General features: G+C 39.5%; 1 protein-coding gene across 4 annotated transcripts in view; it reads left to right on the forward strand.

Annotated features, from left to right (window-relative positions):
• ptprub (protein tyrosine phosphatase receptor type Ub) overlaps positions 1-16866 on the forward strand; it is a 192438-nt gene that overhangs the window by 102246 nt on the left and 73326 nt on the right. For all 4 annotated transcript variants that reach the window (XM_082551134.1, XM_082551135.1, XM_082551136.1 and 1 more), the window contains exons 3-5: positions 654-925; positions 8436-8517; positions 15425-15540. In XM_082551134.1, the coding sequence (XP_082407260.1) occupies positions 654-925; positions 8436-8517; positions 15425-15540 (470 nt within the window). The remainder of the gene's footprint in view (positions 1-653; positions 926-8435; positions 8518-15424; positions 15541-16866) is intronic.

The raw sequence follows: 16866 nt of genomic DNA on the forward strand, positions 1-16866 counted from the left end.
CTATTCCTGAAAGCTACGTAAAGCAATAACAGTTCAAGCTGTGTTGAAGCTCATTAGAGTCGCCTTACATGCTGCGTTTAAATGTATGTTTCAATAAATTGCTGCACCTAATTCCCATTTTCGAAGCACAATAAAAAAGTGATGGGTTTCTCAAGAGTTTTGTGCAGTACTGTAGATTGTGTATTTTCCCATCATGCATTATTACATATATAAATAAACTCAAACTATGATTTTCAATATTGCCCCTTGTGTCTAAAGAAAACAACACAGTCAAATTGTAAAATACATGAATGAAAAATACATGAATGTCCAAAAAGCTATTACTGCCTCAGGAAAACACGGGTGTAGAAGATAGTGCAAGTGTCTGTGTGGTTGACTTCATTTTCCAATTTAAAATGAATAAACACCTCAGGCATTCGAGAGACTAGTTAACTTTTTTAAAATGCACGCTTCACTTCTGCAACTTGTAAATGATGTCTGTTTCTGACGCATGTAAGACATCTGGTGTACAGGAACGTTTGTTTTCAGGCTTAAACCGGCCAATACAGAGCAGCAGAAAAATTGGCTTCACAGTTAATGACCCCGACTTTTAATAACACATAAATGTTGAATAGAGCGATTAATTGTTGCATTCTGTCCTGCTTTTTTTCCAGGGTCCTATATGCTGGTGAACTCCTCCCAGCATGCCGTGGGTCATCGTGCTCAGCTGCTGCTGCAGACACTGAGTGAAAATGACACGCACTGCGTCCAGTTCAGCTACTTCCTGTATAGCCGTGATGGCCACAGTCCCGGGGCTCTACGGGCATATGTGCGGGTCAACGGCGGCCCGCTCGGCAGTCCAGTGTGGAACACGTCGGGGCCTCATGGCAAACAGTGGCATCAGGTTGAGCTGGCTGTCAGCACCTTCTGGCCGAACGAATACCAGGTACAAACATTCATATTTAAATATGTTGATGAAACTGATTTAAAACTGACTTAAAGTCTTCATCATCCTCGCTTTTAATATGTCGGACGTGTTGTTCAAATTAGCTGCTTGATGCTCCTCTAAGAACTTAACATTTTTTTGTTTTGTTGGAGATATACAGACTCATTGACCGCGATCATGTAGAGCTTAAAAATGGTACACAGTGAGGCTCTGTTGATCACTACTCATTTTAGCCTCGAGGTACAGTTAATTACTTACATTTGCAACTTAATTAGCACTGATTCCCTTGTGGATGTAGCCAATGCTGGTGCTTAAAGCACCTAAGTAGATCTCACAAGGGAATGCCTGGTGGAGATTTCACCCTGCGAGGTTTGTTTTTCTGCACTTTCACTTCACTCTAACAATTCGCGTGATACGCCATTGTGTGCATGCAGCACGCAGACAGTGACTGGCATGCACTGTGAGGGTCTGATATGCTGTGGTCTGCACATGGCACAGTCAGGTGAGCGTGAGTGTTATCCATCTATTAATCCAATTTCTTCTTTCTGCAAACTCTGCGGAGCTGTCAAAAAGCAATTAAGTTGAGTAGTGTGCATTTTATCAAGAACTGTCAATCCTGCTGACTTAATTAAATTCTATTCAGACCTGCAAGATGTGACCTTCACTATGTAAATAATAGTCCTTAGCGTTGTGCAGACCTGGGGTGTAGATGCAGGGTGATGCCTTTCTCCCGACATCATGCGATCTGAAAATAAGGTAAACAATGTTAGGTTAACAGGATAAAACACATGTATATATTGTACAGAACAGTATTACAGTCAGGGGCACTTGACTCATAGCAGAAAATAATATTTCAGGCATACTTTATGTATCTACTTCTTTTCCAGGTTATAATTAAACACCAACGTTTGTTGACCTAAGTTAAAAAGGGACATTATTTTTCTTTGATTCAAAGAGAAACAAACCATTATAGTGAAACCCACTGAGTTTGTGGCGCTGCCATCTGTAGCTATATTTCTGGATATCAAGTCAGTAGCTACAAATCACTAACTATACAAGAAGACAGCGAGCTGCACTAATCAGTGCCAAATCCAGTTGCAGTGTCTCTTGAGCTTTGGCCCCATAAACAGAGTAGCAAAGGACGCCTGCCAGTGTAACTGCTCATCAGTGGCAAATAATGAGGTCCACACTGTCTGATTCTTTTCTTTTCATGGCATTTTCATCGCAAATCGCTACTTTCACTGTACCCTTATTAAATACATTAAGTGGAGGTTTGCTCTCATTCTGCATGTTTAACAGTGAGCGAGCTGGAAGTGGAAGAGAGCTGCCATCTCCGTGTTATAAAACAGACTCACTAACCACAGTTTCACCCTATCATAACATCAGCGCAGATAAGTCCTGAATAAAATAATAAAACCTATCCTGCGTTTTCTTCGCCAGTCAAGTGCTATTGAATTTGCTTTTTGAACATCGCCGGTTTATTCCTTTTCCTTTCTCCGGGGAGCTGTGTACTTTCTCGTCTCTCGGTCTCGTTAGCATCCCAGTAAACACTGATGGCTCATAGGTGAGTCAGAATTATGCTGCAGCTGCCAATGAGAGGCTCCAGATAGGAGAAGGAGCTTTATAATGGGCTTATGAGGAGGAGTGGATGGCTCTGAAGACAGGACAAACAGTACAAGGGAAGAAGAAGAAGATGGGCCTTACACTTGAATTAGAATTGACAGTAGTGGCTTTTAATAGAACAGCTTAAACTGCTAATGGCTTTTATGTCATGTTGGGGGGGAACACGGTGTTCAGATTGGATTAAATTGCTAATATTTGGGATTTGATCAGCAGATATTGGCACCGTTAGAAAAACTGTATCCAATTTTAGCTTGTGAGGAATTAAAGCAATGTAGTTTTCCTTCTTTCTTTCTTCTACTTTCATCTCACATTTCACTTTAACTCAGCTGACCTCATACTGCTTCTGAGTACAAAGGAAACAAAACAAACTGCCTCCACAAAGTCACATATGCCACAGCTTACATTGCTAATCCCTCGGCAGTCAAAAACCTCATCACTGTGGAATGACAGTGGGCCTTGTCTTGCAACACGTCATTGCTCTCTGTTGCACAGACAGAACGGAGAGAAGGGCAAGTGGGGAGGTGTAAAAGCTCAATGTTTTCTTTAATGGTATCTAATAGTGCTGGCTATCCCCTATTGTAAAGCAGCAACGAAAAGGGGGAAGAGAAGTTTGCAGTGGCACTGCGTTCAACTTTCATTTTTACATGTTTTTTTATTTTTAGCTGTATAGCAGCAGCTTTGTGTGACTTTAAATGGTGAAAGTCTTTGTTTATATTAGCTCCATGGCAGGTGTAATACTTCCACTTTGGGTTTCAAATGATAGGCAGGCTGATTTACACTGTCATTAAAGTAGAAAAGCACTCTTTTGAAGCAGCGGTGGATAATGGGTCCTTCTTATCATTGTCTGTGACTAAAATAAATCCCACGGGAACACACAAGCTTTTGGAGACAGTTTTTAAATCCTCAAGTTCTTCTGCCTTATTAGGTTTCAGGACATATTGGAGGAGCCAGTTTCTTGCCTACAGCACAGGGATACAAAATGTCAGGCTTTTACACTGCAGAGATACAGACGTGAGATTACACTCGAGCTTTCACCGTTTTGGGGTGTAATGAAATACTTTGTTTGGGGCACGCACTCAGTCTGTGTTTATTTCTTGAAAATGTCATTGTGGAATGTAATTAAGTGGAGTCTGACAAATTCTCTGATAATCACCAAAACTAAGGGGATTAATATGCCGAAAAACCACAATCACTCCAATCTCCTTTGTTCGCTTTCCTGGTGATTTAAAAAATTATTTTCTTGATTATATCCAACTTGAGTGTTTGAGGATTTTATCGAAAACGAATGATGATGTTTTTCTTTTTCTTTTTTTCTTTAACATGTCTATGTTTGCACTTTATGTGCAGTTTATTGTAAATTTTCTGATCAGGTTGCCGTGTATATTAATGCGAAGGCTGACAGGAGTCTCTTCCTCCTATCACAGGTGTTAAATTGGGATTTGGAGTGCAATGGGTTTCAGGAATGGAAAATAGAAGGCAGTAAGATCACCTTGAGATGTCTCGATTGAAAATGTCGTGCGAGTGCGATCTGCTGTGCATTGCCATATTTCTCTCTGCCTCATATTGGTTTAGAGTGTTTGCAATACCTGGATAATCTTGTTATCAAATATTAAAGATGTTATCGAGCCCCCAAAACTGCTAACTAGAGCCGGAGACATGCACCTCTGCGCTGAACCCACCCGGTCCCAGCCGACCCCTCCTGTCTTCTTATTTCCTTTTCTTACTTTTCCCCATGTGTTTATATGGTATGATGCAAACATAATATTTTTCTTTTTCTTTTCTTTTACCTGGTGATTTCTATGAAATTTTAATTTCACACTGCATGGCTGACACGATGTCAAACGTTTGCCACATGATTATCGTGCACAAAGGCATTTATGATAGTTTTATGTTGACTCCCTACATATTTGTGTCATCTATAAAAAAAACTGCACAAGAAATGTTTTGTTCAATGTGTGTTTCACCTCTTTTTTTAGCAAATGATTGAGAAAATGTGAATATACAATCGTGTGAAAGCGTTTTGAAAGTAAACAAGAACAGGATTGAGTATTTGTAGAACCACCTTTAGCAGTGATAAACTGAAGTAATCATTTTCTGTGTGACTTTATCAGTCTCTCACATCATCGTCACTCTTGCCACAGCATTTTAATCCGACTGAGGTCTGGACGTTGGGTCATTATGTTATAGATTTGCTGCTGTGTTTGGGATCGTTGTCCTGTTGCATGACCCCGATTTCAGTCAGACAGACGGCCTCATATTTGACTCTAGAATACTTTGGTGTGCAGAGGAGTTCGTGGTCTGATCGACTGGATGACTGCGGCGACTGTGGCTGCCAAAAATGCCCCGGTCATTAGCCCTGCACCACAGTGCCTGACTGTTGAAATGTGGTGTTTGCACTAATTTGCACTAACACGGTGCTGAGCATTACAGCTAATTCTCACCACCACCTGTCTTGTGGTTTGTTCAAATGCAACTGTGCAAACGTAAACCGTGCTGCTGATGTTCTTTTTAGAGTGAAGAAACTCCTGCCCAACCCTTCTAAAGAACCTCTACCTGTTCAGGCTTTTTCTAATTATAGTATTTTGAACTTTTGAACATGAAGCATGCTAGCTGAGGCCTGTGGAGTCTGACATGTAGCTCTTTTGATCATTGCACAGTCTGACCTTGGGGGGTGAATTTGCTGCCATGTCCACTCCTGGAAAGATTGACTAGTGTTTGAATGTTTCCCACATGGGAATAAACTTGTGAATGATGGACTTTAAATTGTTTGGAAATGCCCTTATAACCCTTCCAAGGCTAATGGGCAGCAACAGCTGCTCCTCTAAGATCAGTGCTGACATCTTTTCTCCTTGGCATTGTGTTAAGACACACCTGAATGCTCCAGAATAACAAAGTGACAGAGCGTCTACTTTCATAGACACGCTCAGACATTTTTTCACATTGTTATTATTAAGTCTCGATATGTAAAACCATTTCCCATGATGTTATCTTGTTTACTTATAAAACCAATTTCAGTTAAAAAGGAAAAAGATAACATGCATTAAACACATCAAAGGCTTGTAAATGAGAATCTGTGCGTCTCCTCTTTGTCTGATAATTTCTGCTATTTTCCTCGCTGTAGCCTGCTGAGAGTCCTCAAGCTGAGCCCATGGCTACGTTAAAGGTTTTCGTTTTTTTAACGGTGTACAGAGCGAATTGGGATTCTTGACATTGAAATTATATCTTCAGACACTGGCTACTATTCTTTGGTATTCCTACCCCATCAGATTTACTTCAGCACGCAATCCTTTGTCATCTATCTAATGCATGACTGCGTCTCATGGTGAGTGAAAGCCTGGTGTGCCTAATTGTGTCTCGTGACTGGAGAAAAGGTAGCAGGTCGTTTATAGGGCCAAATAAATTGTCTCCAGATTTGTATACATTATAACCGTTTCTAAAAGCCAGTATTACAGGATAATGTAATATGTTCTCATAATGTGCATCTTATATCAGCCATAAATCACTGTGGTGTCACTCTTTTATTTATTTATTTCCTTATTTTTTTATCTCCAAAAGATGATGCCTGCGTTTTTATCCCAAGAAAGAAAAGTAGCAGCTCATTAGAATAAAGAATAGGCACATGGAAAGTTTCATTGGGAAAGTGGCTTTCAATAAAAATCCGCAGAGGTTGTTTATTAAAACAAATGCTCTGAATGTCTCCCTCGTAAAAAGCTGCTCTTCTAATGGCTAAGAAGTTCAAGGATTAACCAGCAATCAATCTCCTCAGTGCTTTAGCTCAGCGGAGAGTAATAACACCTTAATTAGACTTCCGAGACATTTTTTTCCCTCTGTCTTGTATGCCATTAAGCCCAATCAGTGTTTCTGGCTAATTTTGATGTTAGTCTAATGGCATGGCCGCATGTGTTTACACAGCTAATTCAGGTCAACATACGGAAGTATATTATCCTTTCATTATAGCAATGATTTGTTTGTTTATTTTCTGGTTAAGCAGGGGCTTGTAAGGAGTTAAGTAAAGAAGACGTGAGAGGAAGATGAAAGAAATAAAGGCAGACAGTGAAAAATGGAAAGGCAGAGAAAATCAAATCAGAGGGGAGGACTCTGCTTTTAAGCGAATTGACAACCTGAAGAAGGGGGAAAACGATGAAAACAGTAAAAAAGTTAATATTGCTTTTGAAAAGCGGTGCCATCTTCCAGCTCAGGTTCCAACAAAGTCTGGGAACAAACAGGAAAAATTGACTCTGACAGAAGGAGATTAGCCTCAGTGCTCCTCTGTGAGTAGAGCAGCCAGCTGTGGACAGAGCGGGGTCAGCCTCCAACTCCAGGAGACCCAGCAGCCAGGGCCCTTCCTCCTGCTTTTCCTTTCACCTCTCCTCTCCTCCCCACTCCACTTCTCCTTCTGCAAGCTTCAAGCCTCCCCTCTGTGCATGCCTGGCTTCCTGCATGGCATCCTGTCTGGACTTTTTTTTCTTTTTTCAGCTGACCCCAATCTCCTCACATCCCATCACCATCTCTCTGGGAAGGTGCCTTTAGGGGTCACGCATGGCTGAGTTTGTTGTCACACCGGTTGGCGTCTTTCTTTCAAAGCCCAAAGAAGGTGGACCGTCTCCGTCCTGCTGACTGTGGAAGGCTGCGGTTTGGGCCAGAGGTCCTGAAGATGCAGTTGTGACTCTTAAATTAGGTGTTCAAACATAAGAGGATTGCGGTAGCAGAGATGATGTGGGTGTCAAAGTTCCTTCAGTGTAAATCAAAAAGTAAAAAAAAAAAAAAAACCCTAACCAGCTCTCAGACAGAGGTTGTGCAAAGTATAATTTTGGTATTGGCAGAGAAGTATTCAGCTACAGTGATATTTTTCCCTGAGTTTGTTTTTATTTTGCAGGTTTTTCAACGGTGCAGTATAATATGTATCTACATCAGCACCACAGTTTCTTCTGACAGCATTCAGAGCTTCTTCCCAATTTGCATTCTGTGAATTTTCATAGTGATAGTAACTTTCCTCCTGTCAGACTGATGTAACTGTTTGGATTTTAAGGCCAGGGGACAATTAAAAGATGAATTAAAAGTGTTAAAAGATGTTGCCTGCTTAGTGTTTCAACATTAAACAATAAGAATGGAACATTTTGAACCTGGTAACAGATGATCCAGTACTTCCAGGAGGCTGAAGGGGAGCTCTGGTGGCCGCCAGTGTATTTGACCTTGTAAAGATTAAGCTAACATGATTTAGAATATCATGTGAGACACATTTAAAGCAGCTTTGAGGATGTGATTTCATTTTAATTTGGGGTGGAGCCTCAGTAAAAATCCAAACCCAGCGACAGGAAACATGCTGTAATCACTTTGTCAGAGGATTATGAGAAACAATAACTCAAAGCTGGCCTTTGATCAAACTTGTGGATGGGAGACTGTCCTTGGTGGTGCAAAAACAAACATCACCCCCGTGTCCCATAACTCTCTCAGTGTTACTGAGGTTGGTGATTTGATATTGATTAGGTTTCATGAGAGCCCACAGCTCATCCAGCTTATTGTTCCATAGGAGGGTGTGGAGGTTTGTCCTCCCCTTGAGTCTCGTGGCAAGTTGCATTATCAGCTGCTGTGGCTGTCCTGCGTTTAGAATGCGACACAACAAAAACAACTCTGTGTACCTCCTGATAAATCAATTATTTCCCTTGGCCCCGTGGACTGAGGTAAAACATGCGGTGATGGGTGTGTTTGTAATTAATCCGCCTGTCGCAGTAGAAGTAACAAGAGCAGAGTGGAGTAGAATTCACACAGCCCTCAAATGCGCTGACACTTCAGCTTCGAGAGCATCAGGCTAATGAAAAGTATATGCTTTAGCTGCTCTGCTAACGAATAAAATCTGCTCATCATTTATTAATGTTCACTTTTGCAGGTGCTGATTGAGGCAACGGTTTCGAAGGAGCGGCGAGGCTACATTGCCATAGATGACATCATGGTGCTCAACTATCCTTGCTGTAAGTGGATTGCGGTCACAGAAGATGCTGCAGGAAAGAAATATTTAGCTTTTTTTCTTGGGGTGGGAGTAAAACAGATTTTAAAGCAGCATGAAATATAAATGTGATGAGGAGAAGAGTAATGGCTAATTGACCTTTTATATTAGTACGACAAGCTCTCCCGGGGCACGCTGTGACAACAGCGGCACTATTAAGACACTGTGACACCCAAATGCCAACACTCCCTTCCACCTGAGAACACACCTGTCGTTTTGCCTCCAGCACGCTTTGACAGGCAGATTTATTTGTTAATCAGTGTAATCTCAAATTCAGTCTCTGTGAAGGCTTTCGCATTTTCTTGCACTTAACTCATAAAGAGGTTTTCTACATTTAGCTGCATTTTAAAGCTTAATGAAAACGCCTCCTGTTCAGGGTTGTTTTTTTGTTGTTGTTATAATAAACAGCTCCCAGCAGCACAGGGCTTTTTGTGTCACTGGTGAAAAAGTGAAAGGAGCATTTCAGTTTTCTTCCTAAACTTGACAACTTTGTGTGAAACAAGAGTATATAAATAGTATATAAAAGATGGACATTATTGCTTTTTTAAAAAACCTGCTAGGACTGTCATATTGTCAGGTTTTCTGCTACAGTTATGTTGACCAAACAAACTCTTGGTGATATCTCAGCAATTTTCTCCAAACTCCAGCAATAACAGGTAGGTTTGTCAGGTGCTGGTAGTGTGTTATCTGTCTTCTAGTTCAGCTTGATTTTATGGATCAGCTGCAGCCGCACACTTTGCTGGGAACTGGAGTTCTTCTTTCCTATTATGGTAACTGGCAATCAGTGTTGAGCTGCGGCACTGCCACCTTCTACGTTGGTGTGTACACCAAATTACAGTCACTGCTGCTGGATTATTTCTAGTATTATCAAATGTGTATCACTTACTAGGTCCCTGAAACGACTGTGACGAGTGAATCACATCAAGGTTTGTTTAGGTTTAAGGCACCGATGACATTGGCACTAGCTTTAGTTTTCAGGCTTGGATACATCTTTTATATGCACTACTGTGTGAGTGATTAGCAGTTCTCCAGGCTTTATGAGGGTCTCAGTTTTTCTTTGAACATTTTGTACCTGACTGTTTTCTGAGTTTTTGTTTGTAAGCCACTTAACCCTGACCTATGACTCATTTAAGCACAAAAAAGGCAACAACACACAAGATGAATCTGTTACACATAACAAACAACATTGCAAAAGAACCCGTTTTAAATTGCATCTTTAGGCACTTTGTTACTAGAAGCCTGTTGGAAAAACAAAATTTTTTTCCCCATTTTTTTGAATCTCTGAAAGTTGAATCTCTGAAAAGTGACAAAGAGAACAGTTTGACAGATATAATATAGCATTTTTGTACCAACAAAGTGATTTCCAAAGAGCTATTAGCTGAAAAAGTAGCAGGCCAAAAAAAAAAACTATCTACAGCAGATAAATGTTATCTGAAATTCACATCATCATAAAAAAAAATCTAACAGAGGACCTGAGAGATGCATCTGGCCCTTGAGTTGATCCATCTACTGCTCACTGAAGTCTCACCAGAAATGGTGTCAGTGGAAGGCGGGCAGTCGAGAAGTTGTTTTTAAGGAAGAGGAAAAGGGAGAAAAATCTGAGGTATGGTAAAATAAAACAGTGGCAACAGGTCTGATAGATGATAAATCCAGTTTGGAAATTTTTGGTTCAAGTCATCATTGTGCATGGAGGAGCTCAGGAGTGAGCTGCAACAGTAAGTGTCTACAGTCACATGTAAAACACAGTGGAGGCTCATCATGATTTGGAGCTGTGGTGTTGGGGATGTTGCCAAAACTGACAGAAATATGAACATAGAAAAGTACAGTCAGATTTTGATCCACCATGTAAATACCATCTGGAAAGTGTGTGATGAGCAATGACTTCATATTTAAACACGAAAGTGATCCCAAACACACTGGCAATGCAGTAAAAGAACACCTGGATAGAAAAACACCCAATCAGTCATGGATTGGCCCCTCAGAGCTTAGACCTCACGGATGTTGAAGCAGTGTGGGATCATTGGACAAAACAAAATGCAGCCAACATCCAAACAGCATCCATTTTTGTCCTTAGAGAAGCCGGGAGAGCTATTCCTGAAAACTAGATCATGAAATGACATGAAAGCTGCCTGAGAAATAAAGGTGGTCACACCAAATATTGACTTTCAAGCTTATTAAAAAGTACTGGCTCTGTGTTTGCCTTATATACTGTATTAACATGTATGGTTTCACGTTTAAATCAATTACAGCACCTATTTCCCATTTTCAAGCAAAATATAAAGAAATGAGTGGTGGCTCAAGACTTTTACACAGTGATGTACAGTCTTTGTATAAAACGTATTCGCTAAAGCTCCCGAGCTTAATACTCGGACAAAGTCTCTCCCTGTCACTTACACACTCCCTGTACAGTCCCACTGCTGAACACAAGGGCTCTTGTCAGCTCATAGCACATTTAACACCTGAGCCACGCTGCTTTCATGTGACTTATATACCTGACACAAGCTTGAAGGATATTTTACTCTCAGGGGGATCTCTGTTATATCCCTGTTTTTTATTTCTTTTTTTTTATTCTTGCTGAGTTGGACACCTCGGGGATTTCACGTTACAGAGGATACCACCAGGAGCTCTATTACGTGAACATTGGCTGTAAGATTGCTTTGTACCCATACTGTATGCATATCACCCAGTCAGACACCCTTTTACTTCCAGACATAGCAGATGGCAACTTCTGAATGCTCCCACTGTGGTCATTAAATAATTAAGACTCTCATCAAGACCTGAACATGCCTTATGATGTGGCACATAGCCAGCCTGCCTTACTTGGCAGCAAAGAGTGTGGAGGAAGAAAAGGAGTGAAAAGACATTAAGTGTTGCATACAAAAAAAACAAAAACAAAACTAAGAGGAACTCTCGACAAAAAGTTCCTTTCTGGGAATACTGGATAAAGCATGGTTGACATTTTTGTTGTATTCTCCTGAGTCTTAATCCTTGACTCTGAAACCAGTGTTGCAGCCCAATGAAATATTTATCGCGCTAAAGAGTCCCGAGGATAGGATCTGACACATTTAGCTGTATAACACTGCAGTCGGTTCCAAATGCAGAGCTTGTTCTTTTCTATTCACACTCATTTCAGTGTTTGTTTACTGTATATTTGGCTCGCATGAATTATGAATAAACCTTAGGAGGGAAAGTCACTCAAAGGAAACATGGCCACATGTGGGGTACAAATGCAAGCACTCTCCTTTACTTACTGTATACAAACAAGATGAAGAAATTGTCATCTTCCTCGCAGCTAGATGGGAACAGAGTCTTGTGCAAAACCAGGCAGAAGATGAGTGAGACGCAAACATTTGCTTCTCCCCGATGCTTCGGCTTCACAGCAGCCCTGCATTCTCCTCCTGTCAGTCATCTGGAGTGACATGTCAACTTTTGCTACCCCATCTCTCAGAGTTGGCAGGCAGTGCTGCCAGCATTTACCCAGTGATTTGGCTCTGCAGGGGTTTGGTACTCATTGCTCTATTGTTAATCATGGAGTTGGGTGAGATGGCTACTCCCACACACTGACTCATTGGCGGCTCCCGCGCAGGTTGCTGGGACATTATTAGTCGAAATGCAGAGAGCCAATGCTCACTCGCTGGCTTTTCTTCCACAGATTCACTCCCACATTGTGCTTATCTATAGATCCCCTCTAATCTGATGTTGTTTGTAAGTTATTTTAGTGGTGGGCTCTGAGCGAGCCACTGCCCACATTTGCATTTACAGAATTTCCATCGCGATAAAACTATATACGCAGCGCTGAACACATTTATTACACAGCCTGCCATAAAAACAAAGAAACGGGAGTATTTTTGAAACTGGTCAAAATTCACTGGAGAATTCACCTGTTTATACCCAAATTTGAGCCGACGCACTCGACTTCTCTGTGAAGTCACAGATTAATTGAGCATAACGTTGAGCAAAACTATCTGCGTGTTCAGGGACACAAGTAAATAACTGTAATTTGGCATCTTAGATAATAATAATTATGTGCTTTACTATTTTTTCAGCATTTCTGTAAAAAGCTAAATTTGAAAATTGATGGATAACAACAATAATTCATGCCAAAACAACAATTTTAGCATTAAAAATATCAGAGCTTTGTACATACTGGTGGATTAAACATTACAGAAAGAAAATGGGCATCAGTGGCTTTAACCTCAACAACACTCAATTTCTATAAATGTTTTTCTTGTATTTTATATCGTAATTACATTTTTTTTGAAAATGCAGTGCAAATTTAGACTTAATTTTGACCGTGGAGAAACTGGAAACGAAAATCAATTCTTACCCCTCAGCCTGAAAAGGCTGATGCAAACTGAATGAACCGAATGAAAATATGTGAATAAATTGCTGCCAAACTACTGATAAACTGATTTCTGTTTTTAATGGTTGCCCTTCATAGCCGGTCAGTTTCATACAAAGTCCTCCAAACTGCTGTTTCAAAACAGAAAAAGCCTGAAATTTCTGTTCTTGCATTTAAAAAAACAAACAAAAAGAAAACCTGGATCAAAACATGTTATGTTAATCTGACTTGCATTGTGAATATTTTACTGATGCAAATGGTGAAAAATGGTGAAAATGGTGAAAATGGTGAAAATCACAACATGAGTAATATTGTCGATGGGTTCAATAAATTCTTCATAAATGTTGGCCCTGAACTAGCAGCGGACATCCCGTGTCATAAAAATGAAAATATCAGTAATATAAAATCAAATCCCTTTTCACTGTTCCTCTCAGCTACAAATGAGCAAGAAGTAATAAATATCACATTAAAATGTAAAAGTAAGTCTTCAATGGATTATCATGACATAAATATGTCTGTAGTTAAACAGGTTATTCTGAATATTGCTAGTCCCTTAACATATATCTGTAATTTATCATTTCAGTCCGGTTGTTTTCCAAAAAAAATGAAAATTGCGAAAGTAATACCACTATATAAAAGTAATGACAAACACAGTTTTACCAATTATAGGCCTATTTCTCTACTGCCTCAATTCTCAAAAATTCTAGAAAAACTTTTTAATTCAAGATTAGAAAAATTCCTTGAAAAACATCAAATAATAAATGTTGGTCAGTATGGTTTCAGAACGCAAAGAACCACTTCAATGGCGATAATTGAGGCAGTAGAAGAAATTACTGATACACTGGATAAAAATAAATATGCAGTTGGTATTTTTGTTGACCTCAAAAAGGCCTTCGACACAATCAATCACTCAATTTTACTGGATAAATTGGAAAGATATGGTATTCGAGGGAAAGCTGGTAACTGGTTAAAAAGTTACCTAACAGGTCGGGAACAATATGTTAGCATAGGGCATTACCATTCAGAGAAACTTGGTATTACATGTGGTGTTCCCCAAGGGTCAGTGTTGGGACCAAAACTTTTCAATGTATACATAAATGATATTTTTGATGTTTCTCAAGTACTTAAACTCATACTGTTCGCAGATGACACCAACATATTTTTCAGTAGCGATGATTATACTGATCTTGTAATGACTGTAAACAGGGAGCTAAAATTAATAAAAAAATGGATGGACATAAATAAATTATCATTAAATATAAATAAAACTAAAGCAATGTTTTTTGGTAATTTAAAATATAATATAGAATTACCAATTATCATTGAAGGTGTACCAATTGATAATGTGAGTGAAAACAAATTTTTGGGAGTTATAATTGATAACAAAATTTCATGGAAACCCCACGTCAGACACATAAAAACCAAAATTTCCAGAAGCCTCGCAGTTTTGAACAAAGTGAAACAATTCCTTGATAAAGATGCACTTCGTACTCTGTACTGTACCCTGGTTCTTCCATATCTTACATATTGTGTGGAAGTGTGGGGAAATACATATAAAAATACAACTAATCCATTAGTCACAGTACAGAAACGAGCACTGCGTATTATTCACAAGGCTGGTTATCTAGATCATACTCACAAATTCTTTCTTCAGGCAAAGTTACTTAAATTCCAGGATCTGGTTAATTACAATACATCCATAATTTTGTATAAAGCTTTTACTAAACTTTTACCGGCAAATTTACAAACTAGATTTGAAATTCGAGAAAAGGTTTATAATGTGAGAGGCTTTGGAGAATTCAAATTACCCAGAACTCGAACAACCCGTAAAGGCTTTTGTGTGTCTGTATGTGGTGTGAAAATCTGGAACAGTCTGAGTTTACAATTGAAACAATGCAAAAATATTCATAGATTTAAATTTCTCTACAAACAGTTGGTCTGGTCACAGTATACTCAATGATGGGTTTTAGTGTGCTCTGTAATGTCTGTCCTCTTACCATTGCTGGTATGGATTCCAAAATAAAAAATAAAAAATAAAGTGTGCGTATGTATGTACATATATGTACTTGTGTGTGTAGATATATATGTATGTATATGTATGTGTGTCTGTTACTTGTAGTTATTACTGCCTGTTACCTGTGGTAATGCAATTTATAATTTATATATTCTGTATTCAGTTATGAAGGCTCTAATTGTTGGTTGCGAGCTGCCGCTTAGATGCTTGTATCTGCCCGGGGCTGTTGATGGGTCTGTATGCAATGATGGGCGTAGCTGCGGGAAGTTTATTGTTTTTTTTTGTTGATGAGTGAGTATAGGGGTGGGATTTAATAAGTTTTCTTCGTCCCACTCCTTTTTCAGGCAAGTTTTGTTTTTTGTTTTGTGTATTTTATGTTCAATATAGGTATTTGTTGTGCCTGAAAATGAATAAATAAATGAAATGAATGAATGAAATGAACGGTTGAAAGGTAATGGGTTTTTTTTTTTTTTTTAATCTCACAGTGGGTCTCTCTCTCTCTGTCTGTCTCTTTAGATAAGGCGCCACACTTCTCCAGGCTAGGAGATGAGGAGGTCAATGCTGGGCAAAATGCCACTTTCCAGTGTGTTGCTGCTGGAAGGGCATCAGAGGCTGAGAAGTTCCTGTTGGAGGTTAGTGCTTCATGATGGTGTTTATTGCCGAAAGTAACCTGTGTTTACTGTGTGTCAGCTTGTTGTATTTTTACCTTCAACATGGCAACAGTACAAAGGGAAGACTTCTTTTAATACTAACTCTAGTGCCTAATGTTACAGACGGATTATTAGACAAGGCTCCCTGGGCACGTGGGACACAGTAAAAGTCATCACACACTTTCCTATGAAGAGAAAACCATCCTGCACACAGAAAAAGACACATGCGACCACAAACATTGTGTCAATTTTATTCAACTTTGCACCTTTTTCCTTGCTATCTGGTTATTTTGTTTCTCCTTGTTGTTATTTGATTGACTTTTCAAAAAAGAAATTTGAACATTCATTTCAAGTAGAAGCTATAGCCTACAGCCAGGAGTCCTGAGGCCTGTAGTGTGAAGTAAGATTTTATCTTATCAGGGCAACTTCAGGTTGAACCCTGGGTGTTTAGTACGACAAAGGCTGTGTTTTTTCTGTACTTTACCAGGCTATATCATGATGGTAACTTATGCTGTAGATTTCATATGCTCAGGAGCAGGTTATGTTCTAGATTAGAGATCAATTGGTATGAAATCACCGCCGACCCAAAAATAGTGTCACCGATCCTGGAAGCTCTCGGAGTACGGATAGTAGGAATATCTAAAGTTTTACAGTCGTGTCTTAAGCCTTTCCCTGATGAGCATCAATAATAAATGCAGATTCTTGGACCTTGATGTTTTTTTTCTCCTGTTGGCTGCAAACAACTTTATGTTATTATTAACATTATTAATGAGGGTGTGTTTCCTCTCACAAAAAATCACGCCACTCATTTGTCTGTATTATTTGAGTAATTGGTTCATAATTTTCTAACATTACAGTTTTAGCTTTTAAAATTAGTTACTTTGCACCTTTTAAGTGAACGCACAGTGGAAACCCTGGGTTAGGATAAGTCAATCCACGTAATGGAAATATATCATAGGTGTGTTGATCTTTGTGTTTAGTGATTTGTCCGCAGGTCTGTGACTCATGGTTAAGTTTTCACATGCTGCTACAGTTTACTGCATACATAACTGTCACGTCTCTCTCTGTGTGTCATCATTATATGTAACCCAGACGTATTTATCCTTAAATAAAGATGGTACACAAAGGCTGAATGCTATAAAGGCTATGAAGGCCTTGAAGTGTCTTCACTCCGCTGCCTCTGAAAAGTCGCCTTGCTGATAGGATCGCTGTGTTCTTGTCCTTTTGCAATGTATCTATTCACATGATGGTCGCCATTTGAATCCATGTGAATGAGTATTTTTTTTTAAACTCTTCTCTTCTCGAGGC

This window comes from Aulonocara stuartgranti (genome assembly GCF_965226115.1).
Source record: "Aulonocara stuartgranti genome assembly, chromosome: 11".
Taxonomy (NCBI): Eukaryota; Metazoa; Chordata; class Actinopteri; order Cichliformes; family Cichlidae; genus Aulonocara; species Aulonocara stuartgranti.